The 20,896-nt window shown below is 44.0% G+C and overlaps 1 protein-coding gene across 12 annotated transcripts in view; it reads left to right on the top strand.

Annotated features, from left to right (window-relative positions):
* The first annotated feature begins 1,302 nt into the window (after positions 1–1,302).
* NF2 (NF2, moesin-ezrin-radixin like (MERLIN) tumor suppressor) overlaps positions 1,303–20,896 on the top strand; it is a 77,965-nt gene continuing 58,371 nt past the window's right edge. For 7 of the 12 annotated variants that reach the window (XR_010407447.1, XR_010407446.1, XM_054510454.2 and 4 more), the window contains exon 1: positions 1,305–1,908. Coding sequence is in view for 9 of the 12 variants with exons in the window: in XM_054510454.2 (XP_054366429.1) it covers positions 1,795–1,908 (114 nt within the window). In the remaining 3 variants the exon portion in view is untranslated. Of the gene's footprint in view, positions 1,909–20,896 lie in introns of all 12 variants that reach the window. The other 5 variants (XM_064578622.1, XM_045887365.3, XM_045887364.3 and 2 more) reach the window with 3 other exon arrangements.

The raw sequence follows: 20,896 nt of genomic DNA on the forward strand, positions 1-20,896 counted from the left end.
ATCATTTTGGTGGGGAGAATTTGCTAGCAGTCAGTAGACAGGATATAAAGTTCCCCCACAGCAGCTTTGCTGGGTGGGCCAGCATATGCTGGTGATTCATGGCACCACAGGGGCCTGCGGAGATCTAGATTTATACTATGGTATAGTTACAGCAACCGTGTCTGCTGAGTGCTCCAGAATGACAGTTCGTGGTTTGGGAGGGCTACACAGGGAGCAACTTGGCAGCCACACTTAGGGAAGCAGGGCAGTGAAATGGTAATGCCAGCAAGCTCTGGATGGGATAAATCTGTGTTTTGAGTCCCATCTTTGCTTCTCGCTATCTACGTAATAGAGAGCGTGGCTCTCTCCTGCTGAGCTTCTCATTTTTCCCATCTGTAGGGGAGGTGATGCTAACGATGGTTAACACTTAAGGACTGCTTACTCTTCAGTCAAAACAGAGGAAATTGTCTCTACTCAACCATTAAGAGTTATTTAAAAGTAGGATTTATTTTTTAAATACAGAAAGTTATATACTCCCCCACCTCACAACACATCCACTATAGCTTGATGACACTTAAAAAATAAAGAAAAAACATATATGGTTGGAAAATGGAAGTCAGAGTACAAAATGAGAAAAGCTTTCATTTTTCGACCATTTTTTACCTACAAAAACAGCAATTTCATAGGATTCAATTTAGTATGTGCCAGCCACCGTTCTAAAGCTTTATATGTATTAACTTCCTTAAATTCCTCAACAACCCCACGAGGTAGGTACAATTATTATCCTTCCTTGGTAATAATACAATTTCTCCCCAAGAGAAGCAGAAGGATCTGGAGGAGAGCGCCGGCCACCTAAGCAGCCTCCACATGATTTAAAAGTTTGAGAAACACAGAGGTTAGTATATGCAATTAAGTGTCAAGGAGGATTATCCGCCGGGTGTCCGAACACCTGGGGCGCCACACCTCGGCGCGTATTTGGCCCGAAGCTCAGTCCCCCACTGACCCACCCGCAACTGGGGACCAGCCTCTAGGTGGTTCCCCGGAGAAGGAGCGCCGGGTTCCGATTCCTCAACCAGTCTTGCTAGAGTAGGCGTACTCCATGCGAACAAAAGCGTTCGGAGTGACTGCCGCTTTGGCCACTCAACGCCGAGCCCAGGCCCGCGCCTCCAATCACAGCGGAACTTCCAATTGGTGGTGTCTTTCTGAAGTAGGGCGAGGGGGAGGGAAAAGTCCCGCCTCCCTAGGGGTTCTTAGCCAATGGCAGAGTCCGGGCGGCAGCCGCCGGTTCGGTTGCGCGGTGTGTGATGATCTGGGGGCCTGAGGGCGGGGCGGGGAGCAGGCCGGGGTCTGTGGGGAGGGGACGATTCCCGCGGGCGCGCGGAGAGAGGACGGTGACAGCCACGCGCGCACGTGCGCGCCTGGCCGCAGCGCGGCCCCGAGACCTCCATCGGCCGCTGAGAGGCGCGCGGGGGCTGGGCCGCTGCCGTCGAGGGGCCCCGTCCCGGGGCGTCCCCGGCGTCCCCAGCGTCCCCGGCCCGAGTCCCTGAGCACCGGGCCGAGCCCACCCCGTCGGTCCTGGCTAGTGTTTCGTCCCGGTGGCCGTAAGGGCCCGTCCCCCAACTCCCCTTTACGCTCCCGGGGCTGGGTCCTCACGGTCCATGCTGGCCGCTGGGGGCCTGCGCCGACCAGAGAGCTCCCAGGCCGGCCAGTTGGCTACCATGGTGGCCCTGAGGCCTGTGCGGCTCCTCCAGGGGGGCTAACAGGTCCGGAGCGCAGGCCTCGGGGCGCGAGGGTCCCGGGCCTGAGCCCCGCGCCATGGCCGGGGCCATCGCTTCCCGTATGAGCTTCAGCTCGCTCAAGAGGAAGCAGCCCAAGACGTTCACCGTGCGGATCGTCACCATGGACGCTGAGATGGAGTTCAACTGCGAGGTAACCGGCTGGCAGCCCCGACGGGCTGTGGCAAGGGGGAGCCGGGCGGAATCCGGCGGAATCCCCGCTCTCCGGGTCCTGCTGTGGGTCGGGCACCAACTGGGGCGCCCCTGCCGCGGTGACAGTCGAGGTGGAAGCTTGAGGGATTCAGCTTCTACCGTCCCTGAGTATAGACAGAGCCGACCAGAACCGGAAGGAGCCATCTAGGCCCAAATCCTCATGTTAAAGATAATTGCTGCCCCTTCTTCATAGGGCTTTTGGGTTTGGAAGCACTTCCTGAAGGTTTTCATTCATTGTTACTGCAAAAGGCTGGAAGCATCCGTGGTGGCGAATTCTGGTTTTCAGTGTCAGGCTCTATAGGCTTTTTTTTTTTTTTTTTCCTTCTTTATTAGATAGTATTATGTGCCCCAGGTATTAAAAGTTGCATCTTGTATATTGGAAAGGCTATACTTCCTTCCCTTTTCCAAAAGCTTTCATTTTCTGGAAGAAAAGCCTTTAAAGAAAGAGTTAATACTAATACTTACTTTTCATGCAGTTTACATCATGATGATAACAGTTATTAGTTGTTGAATATATTCTAAGTGTCAGACGCTCATGCATTTAATTCTCACAACTACCCAGTGAGGTAGGTACCCCAAACCATATATCAAGTAAGTGGCAAAGTGGGGTTTTAAGTCAAGCTTTTAGCCAAAATAGTACTGCCTCTCAAGTAATTTAAGTCCTTGCTAGTCCAAAGTGGTCTGTGAAACAGCAGCATTGGGAGCAGTGACCTAAGTCAGGGGTTGACAAACTTTTTCTGTAAAGGGCCACATAGTAAATATTTTCAGCTTTGCAGGCCATAGGATCTCTGTTACAACCACTTAGCTCTTCAGCTCAACTATTATAGCACAAAAGCAGCCTTAGGATTCACTGCCAGCATGACAGCGTGAGGAGTGTCATTGACTGTGCTCGCCTGTAAGGCTGGTGAAAATTACTTCAAAAAACTCTTAACTATTTTTTTTTTTTAAAGATTTTTTTTATTTATTCATGAGAGACACAGAGAGAGAGGCAGAGGGAGAAGCAGGCTCCCAAGGAGCAGAGAGTCCGATGCGGGACTCAATCCCAGGACCCCGGGATCACGACCCGAGCCGAAGGCAGACGCCCAACCATCTGAGCCACCCAGGCGCCCAAAAAACTCTTAACTATTTAAACCCTCTGGAAATGGTCCCAAGGGCAAACATTCATCAAATGAATAAACATCCATTCAAGAAAATCTGTGAAAATTTGCTAAGAAAGACAAGTCTATAGTATTTGAATTAAGGCTACTACCTCCCTCCCCACTTCCAACTCCCCCAGGTGGAGATTCCACTCCAGACTGCTGCAAGCCAGAACACAGGGCTCCCTCTACCCCTAGCTCCCTGTCAGACTACTTTCTTCCCAGGAGGAGCAGGACGTCAGTGTTTCTTATCCTGTCTCAAGCCTACTTGTTGCTGAGACAGTCCCAGGTGTGTATAGTTGAAATACTGAGTCTTCCTTCTTCTATCCAGCTCCTACTCACAAAATGGGAGCTGTGCCTTGGGTATGGCACACTGAGACTACTGGGGCCCTGGTTGCTCTCGTCCCAGACACAGCTTATGTAATGGTGGTTCCATGCCAGAGGAGGCAAACAGAAAATCCCAGGCTGGTGTCCCCTGCCCGCCCCCCCCCCGCCCCCCCTTCCATCAAGGACTCAGAGATTTTACCTGGAGGGAGAAGGCAGCTTTAAAATCTGTAGCTCCTGCTCTCTTCCCAAAGGCAGTTAATTCATTTGCAACAAAATGTGAAGTTTATGCCTAAGGGAACTTTTAAAAACTGGAGGATTTGGTGAAGGGCAATTGGGAGGAGATTATGAATTTAATGAAGATACAGCCTAAATTGTAGGCCAGCTAGTTGGCAGGAGAGAATCAAAGATAAAGACGGCTGGGAAGAGCCCTCATGGGATTGAATAAACTGTTCCCTCAAAAGAGCCACCTTTGATTGGATTATTTTGTAGAGCACGTTATGCCCCAGGCATGGTTGAAAATAATAGAACAGTAAAACACAGTTAATGGAGTTTAACAGCTGGGTGTGATCAGGGGAAGAGAAAGAGCCCTCCTACTAAAACCACTGTCACTCCAGGATGACTGTGGCCATAACCAAATTTGTGCCTCTCTGAGGAACAACATCATAGGCCTTAACACTGTGTGAAGGAAATAGATTTCGCTAAAACATTCCAGCCCATCACTAAATAAACAAGCAAATACCAATAACAAGCCCTGGGCTGGGGTGGGGAGAACCAATCCGGTATCTATATTATTTAGATAATGTATTACCAGAAATGTCCAGTTTCCAGCAAAAAATTATGAGGCATGTGGGGTGCCTGGGTGGCTCAGTTGTTAAGCATCTGCCTTCGGCTCAGATCATGATCCCAGGGTCCTGGGATCGAGCCCCACATCGGGCTCCCTGCTCAGCAGGAAGCCTGCTTCTCCCTCTCCCACTCCCCCTTCTTGTGTTCCCTCTCTCACTGTCTCTCTCTCTGTCAAATAAATAAATAAAATCTTAAAAAAAAAAAATTATGAGGCATGTAAAGAAACAGGGAAATGACCCATCCGATGGAAAAAAGGCTAGCAGTAGAAATTGCCTGTGAGAGCGACCAGATGTCAGATTTAGCAGAAAAGGTTTCAAATAGCCATTACAAATACGTTCACAGAACTAAAGGAAAACATGATTAAAGAATGAAGGTATAGGGGCGCCTGGGTGGCTCAGTTGGTTAAGTGACTGCCTTAGGCTCAGGTCATGATCCTGGAGTCCCGGGATCGAGTCCCACATCGGGCTCCCTGCTCGGTGGGGGGTCTGCTTCTCCCTCTGATCCTCTTCCCTCTCGTGCTCTCTGTCTTTCATTCTCTCTCTCAAATAAATAAATAAATAAATAATCTTAAAAAAAAAAGGATTAAGGTATAATGATATTTTCACATCAAGTAGAGAAGATCAGTAAAGAGATAGGAATTATAGAAAAGAACAGAATGAAAATCCTGGAATTGGAAAGTACCATAACTGAAATAAATTCACTAGAGCGGCTCAGTAGATTCAAACCGGCAGAAGAAAGAATTAGCCTGCTTGAAGATAGAATAATAGAAATGATGCAAGCCGAAGAATAGAAAGAAAAAAACAATGAAGAAAAATGTACAGAGCCTCAGAAAAATATGGGAAATCATTAAGTGTACAGGTGTAATGGGAATACCAGGAGAGGAGAGAGAAAAAATATTTTAAAAAAATAGTAGCTGAGGGTGCCTGGGTGGCTCAGTTGGTTAAGCGACTGCCTTTGGCTTAGGTCATGATCCTGGAGTCCTGGGATCGAGTCCTGCATCGGGCTCCCTGCTCGGCAGGGAGTCTACTTCTCCCTCTGACCCTCCCCCCTCTCATGTGCTTTCTCTCTCATTCTCTTTCTCAAATAAATAAATAAAATCTTTAAAAAAAAAAATAGTAGCTGAAACTTTCTGGATTTGTTGAAAAACAATAGCCTGGATATTCAGGAAGCTCAATAAACTTCAAGGAGGATAAATACAAAGAGATCCACAAATAGAAACAGTAAAAATGATGAAAGTCGAAGACAAGGAGAAAATCTTGAAAGCTGCAAGAGAAAAAGGACTTATACAAGGAAACTCCAATAAGATGAACAGCTGTCTTCTCTGCAGAAACTGTGAAGGCCAGAGGCTGTGGGATAACATACTAAGTGCTCAAAGAAAAAACTTGTCAATTAAGAATCCTGTATCCAGCACAGCTGGGTATTTCAAAGTGGCTATTTCAAATATGAAGGTGAAATAAAGACTTTCCCAGGTACATGCAAATTGGAGATGTTGTTCAAAGACCTGCCTTACAAGAAATACTAAAGAAAGTTCTTCAGGCCAAAAGCAAATGGCCTCAGACAGTAATCAAATCTACATGAAAAAAAAAAAAAGAGCACTGGGAAAGGTAATTATACAATTATAAAAGACAGAAATGAGTATTTTTCTCTTCTTATAACTGATTTAAAAAGCAATTGTATAAAATAACGTATATAATGTAGTGTTGGGCCTATAACATACAAACGTAATATATGTGTAGTATACTTGCCAATAACAGCACAAAGGAGGTGGATGGAAGCAAAGCTGTAATGGGCTGAGGAAATGACCACAGGTGGTAAAGTAATAACAACAATGTATTGTTGGGTTTGTAATTTTAATATATATGTATATAGTATATATATAATTTTGATATATATATATAAAATAGTCTACAAAAAAGGTGGAAAGGGAAAGGATATGTGGGTATATATAGATATAGGATCTCTATATAGATACATAGGATGTATGTATCACTGGAATTAAGCTAGTGTAAATCTGAAGCTAATTCTGATACGATTATCTGGTAAACCCTAGAGCAACGACTAAAAAAATTCCCCAAAACACTTAAAAAGTATGATGAAGAAATCATTAAATAAATGTAAATGCTTCATTAGAAAATATTCACCTAATGTAAAAACAAGTAGTAAAGGAGGAATGGAGAAACAAAAAAGACATGAAGCACATGGAAAAAAGTAAAATGACAGTTGTACACCAAATAATTAGATAAATTAAATGAGATGGACAAATTCCTGGAAAGACACCAACTACCAAAATTGACTCAAGAAGAAACAGACAATCTGAACAGACCTATAACCAGTAAAGAGATTAAATCAGTAATAAAAATACCCTCAAAGAAATGTCTAGGCTCTACATACCAGAGGCCCAAATGGCTTTACTACTGAATTCTACTAAACATTTCAAAAACAATTAATACTAATTCTTCACATAATCTTCCAAAAGAATAGGAGAGGAAGGAACACTTCCCAACTCATTTTATGAGGCTGGCATTACCCTGATACCACAACCAAACAAAACTATCACAAGAAAACTAGAGACTAAGATCTCTTATGAATATGGAAGCAAAACAGGGTGCCTGGCTGGCTCAGTTGGTAGGTCATGTGACTCTTGATCTCAGAGTTGTGAGTTCCAGACCCACACTGGGTATAGAGATTACTTAAAAAAATATGGAAGCAAAAATACTTATTTTTTAAAAATTTTATTTATTTGAGAGAGAGCGAGAGAGAAAGAGCACGAGCTGGGCGGGGGGCATAGGGAGAAGCAGACTCCCTGCTGAGCAGGGAGCCCAACATGGGACTGTGGGACTCGATCCCAGAACCCTGGGATCTCAACCTGAGCCAAAGGCAGATGCTTAACCGACTGAGCCATCCAGGTGCCCCTATCTTGCCCCTTCTACTTAACAATGTGCTAGAAGTTCTAGCCAGGACAATTAGGCAAGAAAATGAAATAAAAGGCGCTCATATTGGAAAGGAAGAAATAAAAAGAAATATATCCTGTGTTTGCAACTTTTCAGTAAATTTAAAATTACTTCAAAATATAAAATCTTGAAAAAAATAAAGGAGGGGTGGCACCCGCTGGCTCAGTCAGTGGAGCATTTGACTCTTGATCTTGGGGTTGTGAGTTCAAGGTCCATGTTGGATATAGAGATTATCTAAAAATAAAATCTTTTTAAAAGATTTTATTTATTCATTTGAAACAGATAGAGCATGAGCAGGGGGAGAGGCAGAGGGAGAGGGAGAAGCAGACTCCCCACTGAGCAGGGAGCCTGATGTGGGGCTCTATCCCAGGACCCTGGGATCATGACCTGAGCTGAAGGCAGACACCTAACTGACTGAGTGACCCAGGTGCCCCGAATTGTGCACTTTAAATAGGTGAATTTTAAGGTATGTGAATTATATCTCAGGCTATGTTAAGGAAGATGCAGCCTTTGATGAAATGGGAACAAAAGACATGACTTTGTTCCAATAAAACTGTGAACATTGAAATTTGAATGTCATACAATTTTTAGAAGTGATGAAATGTTATTTAAAAATTGATATTTAAGGGGCGCCTGGATGGCTCAGTCGGTTAAGCATCTGCCTTTGGCCCAGATCATGATCCCAGGGTCCTGGGATCCAGCCCCAAGTTGGGCTCCCTGCTCAGCTGGGAGTCTGCTTCTCCCTCTCCCTCTGCCTGCTCCCCATGCTTGTGCTGTCTCTCTTTTTCTCTCTCTCTCTCGCTCTTTCTCAAATAAAATCTTGAAAAAAAATTAAAAAATAAAAAACTTAAAATTTACATTTAAAAATGGAAAAATTACTCTCTCAGATTGCACAATAATAGGGGGTGAATTAGGTTTGTATTGTGGGCCGTAGTTTGCTGATCCCCTATCAAAGTTATGTATGTATGTATGTATGTATGTATGTATTTATTCTTAAGGTAATCTCTATACCCAATGTGGGGCTCAAACTCATAACCCTGAGATCAAGACTGAGCCAGCCAGGTGCCCGCCCTGATCTAAGTTTTTCTATTTGGTAAATGTTGTGAGAGATTATGAGAGACTGACTGGTACGTAGAGGGATTTTGTATGAGATTTCTTCAGCCACAATTCTACCATGAAAATCTCTTCTTTTTTCTTTAAACAGACCCCAGACCTAAAGAAGATGTACAATATAATCAGCTATAGCAGGGTTTCTCAACCTTGGCACTATTGACATTTTGGCTGGATAATTCTTTGTTAGGGTGGGGGCTGGCCGGCCTATTGTAGGATGTTTAGAGGCATCTCTGGACTCTATCCATTAGATGCCAGTAGCACCTCCCCACCTTCCCAGTTGAGACAACCAAAAATGTCTTCAGACGTTGTCAAGTGTCCCTGGGGGGGAAGCACCCTTCCTTCTCCCCCTCTCCCTGCCACCGTATTGAGAACCTGATTTATAGAAGAAGATAAGAGTAGTGATATTCAGAGAGGCAGAATGGTATAGCATAGAGTCTGTCAAACTTCAATGTGTCGGTAAATGACCTAGGATCTTGATCAAATGAGAATTCTGCTTCTGTTTTTCTATGTTTTCTAACATTCTCAAATCTCAAATGATGTCAGTGCTGCTGGTTCAGGGACCCCACTTTGAGTAGCAAAGCATTAGTAGAAAGTGCATAGGCTTTGAAATAAAATAGACCTGGGCTTGAATTCCAGCTAACTTTACTTCTGGCTTGGATAAGATACCTAAGTTCTTCGGACCTCAGTTTCCACATCAGTAAAACGGAACTAATAATACCCTGTAAGGTTTTATTTATTTTTTTTATTTACTTATTTATTTGGCCCTGCAAGGTTTTATAAGGATTCATGGAATACATAGTGCCAGGCAGAAAGGAAGAACTAGAAGGAGCTATAGTTGGCCTAAAGTAGGAGGCTCAGGTCACCATGGTTACTGCCCTGTTGTGATTTGTCAAGCCGTTGCATTTCATTGACTTTTCAGTGTAAATGCCTGTTTGTAAACGAGTATGTTCAAATAATCTGTTAAAAAAGTAATAGTTTGATTTATGATGATAGAGCTCTGAGAAACTATCAGTTTTTCTTGCTGTTTTTATGTTGTACATTAACTGAGAAAGGTGCTAATGCAAGGAGATGGCGATGCATTTTGAAAAAAAAAAAAAGAGGAAGAAAAGGAGAGTTGGTACTTGAGGAATTCTTGACTTTTTTGAGGTTAAAGGTAGGTGGTCCAAGGGCTCAATTTCAGCATGAGTGGTAGTTAACATATGAATCCTGTTACCTTATGCTAATAAGTTCAGGCCGTTCTGCTGCAGAGATGGGGAATAAATCTATTCCTTGCACTACTTGCTGCAATGCACAATTGGCTTGCTGTTTCAGAGGATTTTTCCACTTGAAAGATTTGATACTTGTCATTTTGAGAAAGTGGGCGCTGAATGTAATTTGCCAGGAGGCTAAACGGTTATGTTATTTCTTATCTGGGCTGGAATTTTACTCTAATAATTCAATCTATCGGTGAGAAGAGCCAAATATGAAAAATTTCTCAAAATTGAGTTGTGAGAGATTCGAATACCATCTTATATTGGAAACAAAGCCTCCTTCTGTTGATTGACATCCCAAATGTTTTCACATACCCAAGTGGGATTATGATTGGGTTAAACACCAATATTACAGATCATTCCAACATACAAGTGGACATAAAGTAGCACCTTTTGAAAGGGGAAAACAGAAAGAACGACCCTGGTGTTTTCAGTAAGATGTTACAACCCAGACACCTCAAGATTTAGGCAAATGCCTCCCTTCTAGGATGCACAGTTCCAGAGGGCAGTGGTGGTCTTTTCATTGCTAGTTGTATATGATAATGGGACTCTATATGAGGGCACTGAGGAGCTTCTTTTCTTATTTCAGAAGAAAGATGGTTTCTGCCTTATCTTTGGGTTCTCCCATGGGGTTTAAGCAGTGCCCGTTGATGGCCTGGGTCTGCAGATCTAGGACGTGGGCAGTCCGGTGAATGCTGGATGCAGTTGTGCTGGTGAAGGGAGAAGGAAGCAGGGCATATACTGGCTAGTGCTGCCATCTGCTGGCCCCCATGTCTGCTCTTTTGTAGGAGGAAGGATTAGGGAGGAACAGTTACTGTGTGCCAGGTACCATGCTAAATGCTTTAAATGTACTATCTCATTCGGTACTTAACAGAGACTCATTCAGTTATTCACTCAACAGGTATTTACTGAGGACCCACGTGGACCTAGCAGCGATCAAGACGTAGTTAGGATGGAGGTCTTGTCATTGGCTTCATTTTCAGAGTGGGAATTGGAGGCTCCAGCAGGGTACATAGCCTGCTTAAAGTCCCAGCAGAGCCACTGTCTATTCTGAAAGAGAAAGAAGAGGACAGGGACTGTTAGGCAGTGGGAGAATCTCAATAATGAGCAATGAGGCTAGCAGTTGCTTATTTGGACCTCACAATGAGGCTTTCAAGTCAGTTGGAGAGGTCTGAGCTCAAGTTCCAGTTTACTGTCTGGGCTCTGAAGCAGCACAGCCTAGAGGTTATGAGAGTCTTGGGAGAGCTTGGTCTTGGGAGCTTGATCCCTGGCTCTGCCCTAACCAGCTCAGCGACCTTAGACAGGTTCCTTAATCCTCTTCAGGTGCCTGTTTTCTCATCTGTAAAATGGGGAGTGTAATAATTCTTCCTGCAAGGGGTTGTTACAGGGATTAAAACTGAGTCATTATTGGTAAAGTACTTAGACTAGCATCTGACACGGGTAAGTTCCATGTACAGGTTGTTACATAAAAGGAAGTAAATCCAGGGCCTCTCATCATTTGGCTCCCTTTTCCAGGCTCTCCTGCACTTCCTCACTTTCCCTTTTTGCTCTGGGTCTGTTGTCCTGGTTGCTCTTCCTGAAAACTACCAAGTTCTTTTCATACTGTTGTGCCTTTGCATAGAATGCCTTTCTCACTTGTCTGTTGGCACAGATGTTCTCATTCTCTGTCTAGGCTCTGCTCAAGTGTTGCCCTCTCTTTGTGCCCAAGACTACCACATAGCTACCAAGTGATAGGGCTGAGATTCAAACCCAGGTCATCTGTCTTCCAGCCTGGCTCTCTTTCTGTTAAGCTATGCTACCCACGTGGGAAGCTCCAAGTAGAAAAAAGGAAAGAAATAGAAACCTGGAGAGAAATTTGGTACTTGGTAAACTACAAAAAGAAAGTAGAAATAAGAGATCTTACAAAGAACTTCCTAACTCAGCCATTTGTCTATGGCATTATTTTATTTATTGCATTTGGTGTAAGATACCATTTCAAAACCATTTTGTGAACTTGCTAGTGGGCTTAAATTTTGGCTGGTGGATGATGTGACTGATGACCTCTGATGCATTGCCTCGGTGTCTAGTTTGCCTTTGAATCAAATGGACATTTTCCGTAAGTGAATCCTTTTCACTTGCCATGATCCTACTTGGAATTCCTTGCCTTTGGCTTAAAATGAAGCTTATTTTGCAACAGTTAAGTATTTTCTGGTTGCATATTTAATAAGCTTTGTGTTCTGAATATTCTTCCCTATATTCAGCCTGATATTCTCTTAATATTTGGTGTGTCCACATAAATAGCAATTGATTAACCTCTCTATTCTGCGGCCTTTTCGTGTACTTTGAAAAGTTAGTGATCTAACCTCTTTGAAATCCACCTCCTTTTCCATCCCCTGTCCACCCTGCAGTTCAGGTTTGGAACAGCCAATATTTAAGGCATTAGAGCACACAGAAAGATGTTTAAGAGGGAAGGTCCCAGATTTCCAGGATGCTCATAATCTGGTTAGAGAAATAGGATATACATGAAAAGATAATGCAAAGGAGTCTGGCTATCTGTATCTATCTAGCAGTCTATATCAAATGAGGGTGTGTTCCTGTTGAGAGAGAGAGAGAGGGAAAAACCATGCAGTGGGGTGAATGGGGAACACCTGCCTCCGGGATTTAAAGGCAGGTTTGTGTCCACAGATGAAGGGGAAGAGTGTTCCTGTCAGTGGATCAATGGACGTGGCCTGAGCAAAGGCAGTGGATGGGAATCCTGTGGTTTGAGAAGGGAGAGAGAGATGTGTTTGAATTCACAGATTCAGGACAGATACTGGAGGCCTTTGAAGGCCAGATTAAGGAGCTTGTATTCATCAAATGCAGTGGGGAGCTTTGAGGTTGGTTATTAGGAGAGTAATTTAAAGTGGTCTCCATGCAGAATGATTTGAAATGTGTGGGAGTGGGGTTTGGAAGAGTTTGGAAACAAGGAGCCCGATTAGAAGACAACCACTCTCAGGGGCCTGGGTGGCTCAGTTGTTAAGCGTCTGCCTTCGGCTCAGGTCATGATCCCAGGGTCCTGGGGTTGAGCCCCACATCGGGCTCCCTGCTTGGCGGAAAGCCTGCTTCTCCCTCTCCCACTCCCCCTGTGTTCCCTCTCTCGCTGTGTCTCTCTCTGTCAAATAAATAAATAAAAAAAATCTTAACCACTCTCGGCCCGGTATCTTGCCTAAACTTGAATTAGTTGGGGCCTGGGACAAAACTAGACTGAATCCAAAGGCCTGGGCACTAGGAGGATGAGGCCAGGGATCAGGGTCTTCTGTGACAAAGAATGAGCAGGGAACTACAAGGCCTAAGTTTCAGGAGGTACCAAGGTCTAGAGCCAGTCCTCAGGCTGCAAGGCCAGCCAAGCAGCAGTTTGGGTCAAGCCTGGCCAGCATTGGGCTCAGGAGGTCAGCGCACTTTCCTGTGTCTGGTCCAGGTGTATAGTCAGGGTGTTACTTGTATAAAACCATTGAGAGCCCTGAGCTGGTGTTTGAACAACCCCTGGCTTCTAGGCAGAGCTCCTCTGTGTGATCTTGGGCATGTCTCTTCTTTCCTCCACTCCAGGCCTTAGTTCTTAGTCTGAAAAATTAGAGGAAAGAACTTGATTTCAAAGGCCCTCTGCATTAACATCCTATTTTAGGTGATCTGCGCAGAAGAAGCTCATTGCACAGCCCCCCCTTTCATATTTCCTTCTTAGGTAAGAAACCATCTCAGGATTTGAGCTTTTAGGTGTGAAAAAAATCTGCTCGAGGACAGGAAGGATATTGCTTAGGGAACAAGAGCTGGTACCCCAGTAGAAGGGGTAAGTTGGTGTGGGTGAAAGTCCTACCGCTGCCACCTGTGGCCTGAGTGATCTTGGACTTACTTCTCGAAGCCTCAGTTGCCACATCTATAAAATAAGGAGAATAATAGTATTTTTCATATAGAATTGTTTTAAGGTGTGAATGAAGTGGACCTTTAATGGGCACTTAGCCCAGGGCCTAACCCTAGTGAGCACTTGGTAAATACTATCTTCTCATGTTATCATGAGATGGGAGTATGGGAGTAAAGCAGAAGGGTCTCATGCTAGAAGGCACTATGAATTTTCTTCTTTAATCATCTTCGTTTTCTTTGATTCCTCTTCAGTTTATCCATGCCTTTGCAATTGTAGGCTCTTGGACTCTCTAGTTAGTCTAAATATAATGAGCTGTATCTTACACCATATTTCTGTTTAAGGATCTTCTTTGTAATTGATGTCTGTTTAGCTTGATGTCCACTGTGACAGCAGGATTTTCTTCTGAGTTCTGCCATTTTCATTCCCTATTTTTTTGTCCCCAGTGTGTCATTTTTCTCTTTTCTTTGTTTTTGATGGCTTCTCCCAATTATTCATGCTAGTTTTGCATTCTTGTCCAAGAACATTTTTGGTGCTTGTTTATTTTTAATTTTAGAAGTTAAAGGCATTTGAAGTCTTAAAAACCCAGAATTGAGTTTTCTCAGAGCTGCTAATCTTTTTAGCCAGCTGGTGATGAGGCTTCTCTGGTTTGTTACAGGATGATGTGTTCCATCCTCCTGTCTGTGCTTTGTCTAATTTAGATTCTAAATCCACATGTTTTAGTACATTTTTAGCACGTAAAAATTTATTACCAAACTAGTGCTGACCTCAGGTGAAAAAAATCTCGAATCAAATCTTCAGTCACTAGTGCGGACTCAAGGTGTTTAGAAATCACTCCAGCCGCCACTAGGTGGGGTCAGAGCACATCATTTCTAAAGGCACTGGGTCCTTTTCCTCTTCCAGCCCTCACTACCGTTCGATTTTTTGCTTCTTTGCCAAATTTGGACTGAGCGTTGGAAAATTCACAAAAGTTCTCTTTTAGGGAGTTACGTTACTTATGGTTTCCCAGTCCACCTTGCCAGTTTTAATCTCCTGGTTTTAGTTGTTTTGATAATTTGACTTTCAGATAAAACTTAAAACTGAAGCCCAGAGTCATTACTAAACTTATCTGAACTGATCTGGAGTTTTAAATTCAGCAGCAGTGTCTTTATCTAGTGTATTGACTGGAGATTGACTGGAGATTAAATCAGTCTCATAAATATGTTAAAGAAATCTACAACCCACAGTAGTTCTTATCCATCTGCAGACATGTTTACCAGCCCTGTGCACTCATACCTAATCCTTCCAGTGTTGTTAAACCAGTGTCATCATCACTGATGACTATGAAACTGAATTAAAAGGTCAGGCTAGAAACAGAACCCTAATGTTTATTTCCTTCCAGGCTAGAGTTGGGGTTCTTCATGAGCTGGTTTGCATGAATGGAGTAATGCTCTAGCTCTGTTTTGCTGGGAATTTTTTTGAAACAATGTGCTTTTTTTTTTTTTTTTTTTTTTTTTTTTTAAGATTTTGTTTATTTATTTGACAGAGACACAGCGAGAGAGGGAACACAGGCAGGGAGAGTGGGAGAGGGAGAAGCAGGCTTCCCGCGGAGCAGGGAGCCCGATGCGGGGCTCGATCCCAGGATCCTGGGATCATGACCTGAGCCGAAGGCAGACGCCCAACGACTGAGCCACCCAGGCGCCCCAACAATGTGCTTTTTAAAATACAAACTGTAATTTTTGTGATGTCCAGGGCAGGAGGAGTTAATCAATTGGATAATACTTAGTCATGGGTTGTATTTCGGTCTGCTAGTTACCTCATATTTAGACATTTAAAATTTAGCTCTCTGTCTACCTGCACTGAATTTACAATTGTTTCCTATTTGTAGCTCTCTGTGGAATTATTATTTCAACATTTGTGATTATTATTTGCTGAATATCAACAGTGTGTTAGGTGCTAAAGAAGATTATTTCTCAGCAACATTACAATGACCACTTTTGTTACATTAGAGAGTTTATTATTAATACAGTCAGCTCCTGATTATTGGGAGTAAGGAACACAGTAGCAGTAGCAGGACCTGAGTAAGGAAGAAGCAGGTAGAAAGCACACATAAATTAGATGTTAAGTGTTATTTACATGCCTGAAAAATCATTTTAAGATATAGAATGCAATGTTAAAGGATTAAAAGAAAATTATTGGGGCGCCTGGGTGGCTCAGTCGGTTAAGCGTCTGCCTTCGGCTCGGGTCATGTCCTGGGATCCAGCCCCACATCAGGCTCCCTGCTCAGCGGGGAATCTGCTTCTCCCTCTCCCTCTCCCCCTCCCCCTGCTTTTGCTTTCTCTCTCACTTGCTCTCTCTCTCTCAAATAAATGAATAAAATCTTAAAAGAGAAAATTATTATAGCAGTAGAAAAAGTGCTACATGGCTTATACAAAACCATCTCAAGCTCATAGACTCAGAGGGTGTTAATCCTCAAAGACCACTTGATGATTGTGGAAGCTGAGACCCAGAGAGGTTAAGTGACTTTCCCAACACAGCAGGTTTGGGTGTTTTACAGCTATTTGACAAGGCTATGATTGCTCTCATGTTGTGAGCTAAATTCCAAAGACAGAGATTGTCTTCTTTGCTTTGGGGGACTGTATTGCTTTTATAGCTCCATAACTGTATGGTTTCTTTTTGCTCTGTCATCTGTCAGCTGACTTTGAAACGCCTCATCTTTTTTCATAGCATCATAAAATCGGGGCCTTGCACGGGGCATAAGAGATTGACAGAAGAAGAAACCGAGGCCCAGTGGAGTTGTGTGGCTCACTCAGGGTTATATATAGGCTTGTGTGTGCAGTAGAGGGAGGGAGTTTAGGATCCAGATCCCCTCTCTGGATTCACTGCTCTCTCTATTGTGGCAGAAAACATGCCAGAAGCTACAAAAATAAGGACTTCTTTTTTCCCCCTAGAAAACTATCATTCATTTAGTTTTGAAAGATTGAGAGTTTAAAACCTCCATTTTGTGGCTTCCTGAGGTGTTGTGATTTGTTTCTTACCAGTTTCTTTTGTTCTGTGGAAGTTTTTCTTGGTTGGATCCCTGAGATTTGGATTTCCTTGCCAAGGAATTTTTAGAGAGAAGAAATCAGTGTGTGTCACCAAAGGGGGAAAATACATACCTTAAGACCCAATTATGCAATTAGAATTTTAATACGGACTGTCATATATTCTTGCTTCTTCATTGCAATCGTTACTTAGACGACTAGAATCTACCCAGAATCCTCATCTGGTCATCATCATCATCATCATCATCATCACCATCAACATCATCAGCCAACCAGAAGCACTTACAGAGTGGCCACAGGTTATGCAGCACCTGCTCGGATTCTGGGAGCCTTAAAAGTGTGTGTGTCTGTGTGGTGTGTGCATAGTAATCCTTGCCTTCAAGGACTTTGTGATCTGCAAGATTGGAGGAAAGACAGGAATCTTGGGGAAAGACAAACACATTTCCTGTGTATGTAAAGTACCTACTGACTCACTTACCTGGATTTGGACGGGGGAAGGGGACAGTGGTGAGGTAAAGGAACGGACTTTAGAAGGATCTGGTTCTGGATAAATGGAAGCACGATGGTTTGCTGACTTGGGAAGGCACAGGCTGGGTTGTGACAAGCAGGGTAGTTGGTTGGAGGAAGGAAGTAATTGGTGGAGGGCCGTGAAACCAGTAATTTAAATAGATTTGGCAAACAACAGATGATTGGAGGACTGGGCGAGGAAATTTACTGGCTGTGGTTGATTAAGGCAGAAACTGACAGGCAAGAGGTTGGAGGTGGGGTTTTTTGCAAAGAGAAGGTTTTTGCCCAGATTTAGATGAGGGATGTAGGGGTTGTGATTGGTAGAGTAGAGAAGTTAGTCTCTTTTTTTGGAGGATCCCCCTTTCCCCTGTGTTGGGAAATAATGGCTGACTAGGCTTGGGGTGTCCTTTACCTGTGACAGGACACGGCTTGATAGTTTTGCAATTTTGGCTCATGAGACATAAGACCCCGCTTCTGTGGTGTGGGGATACCACACCCTGAGTTGGGGCGTGTCGGCTTTACCCCTGCGTTACTATACTTTTTTATCCTCTTTGATTACCAGAATAGATTTTAATGGAGCTCATTATTCACTTACTGCACAGCAAAATCCTTTTTGTAACTTTTTCCATTGTGTTTATCTTGTAAATAGAAGTATTCGGCATCTAGGTTTTTTTTTTTTTTTCCCAAAATGGTTAAATAAAAGTTGTATTTAGGTTAACATCTTAAATTTTCTAGACTTTTGTAAACCGGTTCTTGTAGGCCAGCCATGACTGTAGAAGTCAGTCAGGGATAAATACTGAGAAGGGAAATCACAGTCATCCTTGGTTTTCCGTTTCTGACATAGTGGTAAACATGTGGTACATGTCCTGAGCCCAGAGAGACACTGTTCCTTCATTGCTGTATCTGTAAGGGGGCTAACCTCTTGACAATTTTTTTTTTTTTTTTTAAGATTTTTTTTATTTATTTGAGACAGAGAGAATGAGAGACAGAGAGCATGAGACGGGGGAGGGTCAGAGGGAGAAGCAGACTCCCCGCCGAGCAGGGAGCCCGATGCGGGACTCGATCCCGGGACTCCAGGATCATGACCTGAGCCGAAGGCAGTCGCTTAACCAACTGAGCCACCCAGGCGCCCCAACCTCTTGACAATTTTTATGGCAAATGCTAGGGCAGCTTGTGAGCTAAATGCTAATAAGTGAATGCTGGGTTTGTCTGTTCTCTTTCATCTTCTGTGGAGTAGACAGCTAATCGAATAGCATTCCTTGTGTGGCTGAAAAATCTAGTCCCCCAGACCTCTATGAAATGGAATGTTGTTTCTCTGGTAGCTTTTTCCAGATTTGAGTCTCCTCTGTAAAGTCGAAGTTTCTCTGTGGTCTAATTCGTGGGCATTTCACATATGGTGGCCAAAGGTGATTCTCTTTTTTCAAGAACGTTGTCATTTAGTCTAGTTGTTCTAGCTATGGCCTTTTCCCGTCATGTGGCTGGCTGGTTTCCTACTGACCCTCCCTGGTTCTATCAGTAAGGGGGAGGGATTCGATTGTTGATGGCTGCATGGCCCAAGGAAAGCAGTGGGAGAAATGCAGTGTGAAGGCTTGGAAGTAAAAAAAAAACAAATGGTAGTTTTAGGGCTGTGAGTCTAAACGTGGCCAACTGTAAGATGACTGTTGTGGATGTTATTCATAACGTTTCCCCGGTTAATAGACCCCAGTCAGCACTCTAGTTTATTGGTGCCAGTTGCTTCCTACAACAGAAAAGTGCTCTGTTCCTGCCGCGGACGGTGAGTGCTTAGTGCTATTTACTTAAAACATTTTAGGTTGATAAATTACAAGCACTTCACTTTGGGTAAAGCTCATAAATCCAGCGCCTACGAAAAATAACAAGCTGACAACACTTAGTCCTGTTTATAAAGTTCAGACGCATCTATCTTTGATAGAGGCTCGAGTATATATCTATGAAATGGCACTGCAGCCTGTTAAAGTAAGAGCCACAAAGCGAGAAGCATTGTACTTCCAGGCTCCCACCATTAGCCCCCTCCCGCTTGAAGGGCACCTCGAGGACGAGGCCTGCAGAGCAGGAGCTTACACACCGTGGAGTCCAGATTTGCGCCCCCTCCTGCTTTTCTTCTTCCCGCAAATCACCTTTCTCACTCCCGGCACCTCTCTTTTCCTGTCTGCAAAATGATCATCTGCCTGTGAGCATCCCTCCTCTCCAGTAGGTTGAGATGAGGTGTGGAGCCGTGGTGGTGTGCGCGGAGCAGTTTGAACACTTGGGCCAGGTGGAGAGACATGGGCCTCAGTGACACTTAAGCAGAACCAGGAGTGGTTCTATTTTTGGCAGTCTGTTCAGGAAAAATGACAAACCCTAACAAAAAGTCCTTTAAGTAGTTTAAGTGCCAAGCCCGAAAGGCTTACGTGCTAACAGGTATCAGAAAAGGAGATATTTTTTTTTATTTTTTTTTAAAGATTTTATTTATTTATTTGAGACAGAGAGAATGAGAGACAGAGAGCATGAGAGGGAGGAGGGTCAGAGGGAGAAGCAGACTCCCTGCCGAGCAGGGAGCCCGATGCAGGACTCGATCCCGGGACTCCAGGATCATGACCTGAGCCGAAGGCAGTCGCTTAACCGACTGAGCCACCCAGGCGCCCCTGAAAAGGAAATATTTTAATAAAAAAATAAACATGAGACTCATCCCCCTGGCCTGGCTCCTTGGAGATCTGGCAGGTGTTGTCAGGGGATGCATGACCACTCGGAAGCTGGGACCGAGCGGCGTGGTTCCCCGTCAACTTGTGGAGAGTCCGAAGTGTCACATACATCGGGCTGAAGCTGCGTTTTCAGTACCGCATTGAACATTCAGTACTGCAGATAGGGTAATTATGCTGCTTGTCAGATACTAGAAAAATGCAAAGAACATTCCTTCACTTTGCAACAGCTTGGACCCGAGCGGCAGACATGCTGTTCCCTCCGGCTGGCATGACCTCCCTTTCTTTAGCCCCTTCACCAGGGTACCAACTGCTGCCTGGCTCCCAAAACCCGGCTCAGACAGTGTCTCCTCTTTGAAGCCCCTGACCCCACCCCCCAGGCCTGAGCTGTGTTCCCGCAGCACTCTATTCTGTTACCATTTACCAGGGTGCGTTTTTGTGATCCATTTACCTACCTGTCTTCCCTGTCAGACATGAATGGGGACAGTGTCTTGTCCTGAACTCATCATTTATCTCTTGTGCCGAGCACAATGACTAGGACGTAGTGGGTGCTCAATAAATGTTTGTCAAATGAGTGATAGCATGGTTAGCTCGATGAGAATTGATGGTGTCCTTTCTGATCTGTCATCCATCATCCATGGAGTGAAAGGACCGGGAGGCTTCACACGGCACCACTTGAGAATGTAAGGAGAGGAGGAGGGGTTCGAATGAATAATAACCACCCTTTATTGAGTATTTACTGTGGGCTGGGCACTATATTTACTAAAGTATTTAGGCTTTTATTTTATTTTATTTTTTTTATTAAAGATTTTTATTTATTGAGAGAGAGAGAATGATAGAGAGAGAGCATGAGAGGGTCAGAGGGAAAAGCAGATGCTCTGCTGAGCAGGGAGCCTGACGTGGGACTTGATCCCGGGACTCCAGGATCATGACCTGAGCCGAAGGCAGTCGCCTAACCAACTGAGCCACCCAGGCGCCCTGTATTTAGGCTTTTAAAATATATTAATGCACTTAATCCTTAGATCAGTCTGCTAAGACAGGGTCTGTTTATCATCCCCTTTGCGAAGCACAAGGAAATTTAATAACTTGCCCAAGGTCACACAGTGACAGTGCTGAGATTCATACTGATGTTTAGGTAACTGTCACCTATCTATGCCTCTTAGACTGGTTCCTGGAAAGAATTAAACCCTAGTGTACAGAGGTAGCCACCTT

Source organism: Mirounga angustirostris, unplaced genomic scaffold (assembly GCF_029215605.1).
Source record: "Mirounga angustirostris isolate CCGP_5_RB_7025 unplaced genomic scaffold, mMirAng1.0.hap1 SCAF_14, whole genome shotgun sequence".
Lineage (NCBI taxonomy): Eukaryota > Metazoa > Chordata > Mammalia > Carnivora > Phocidae > Mirounga > Mirounga angustirostris.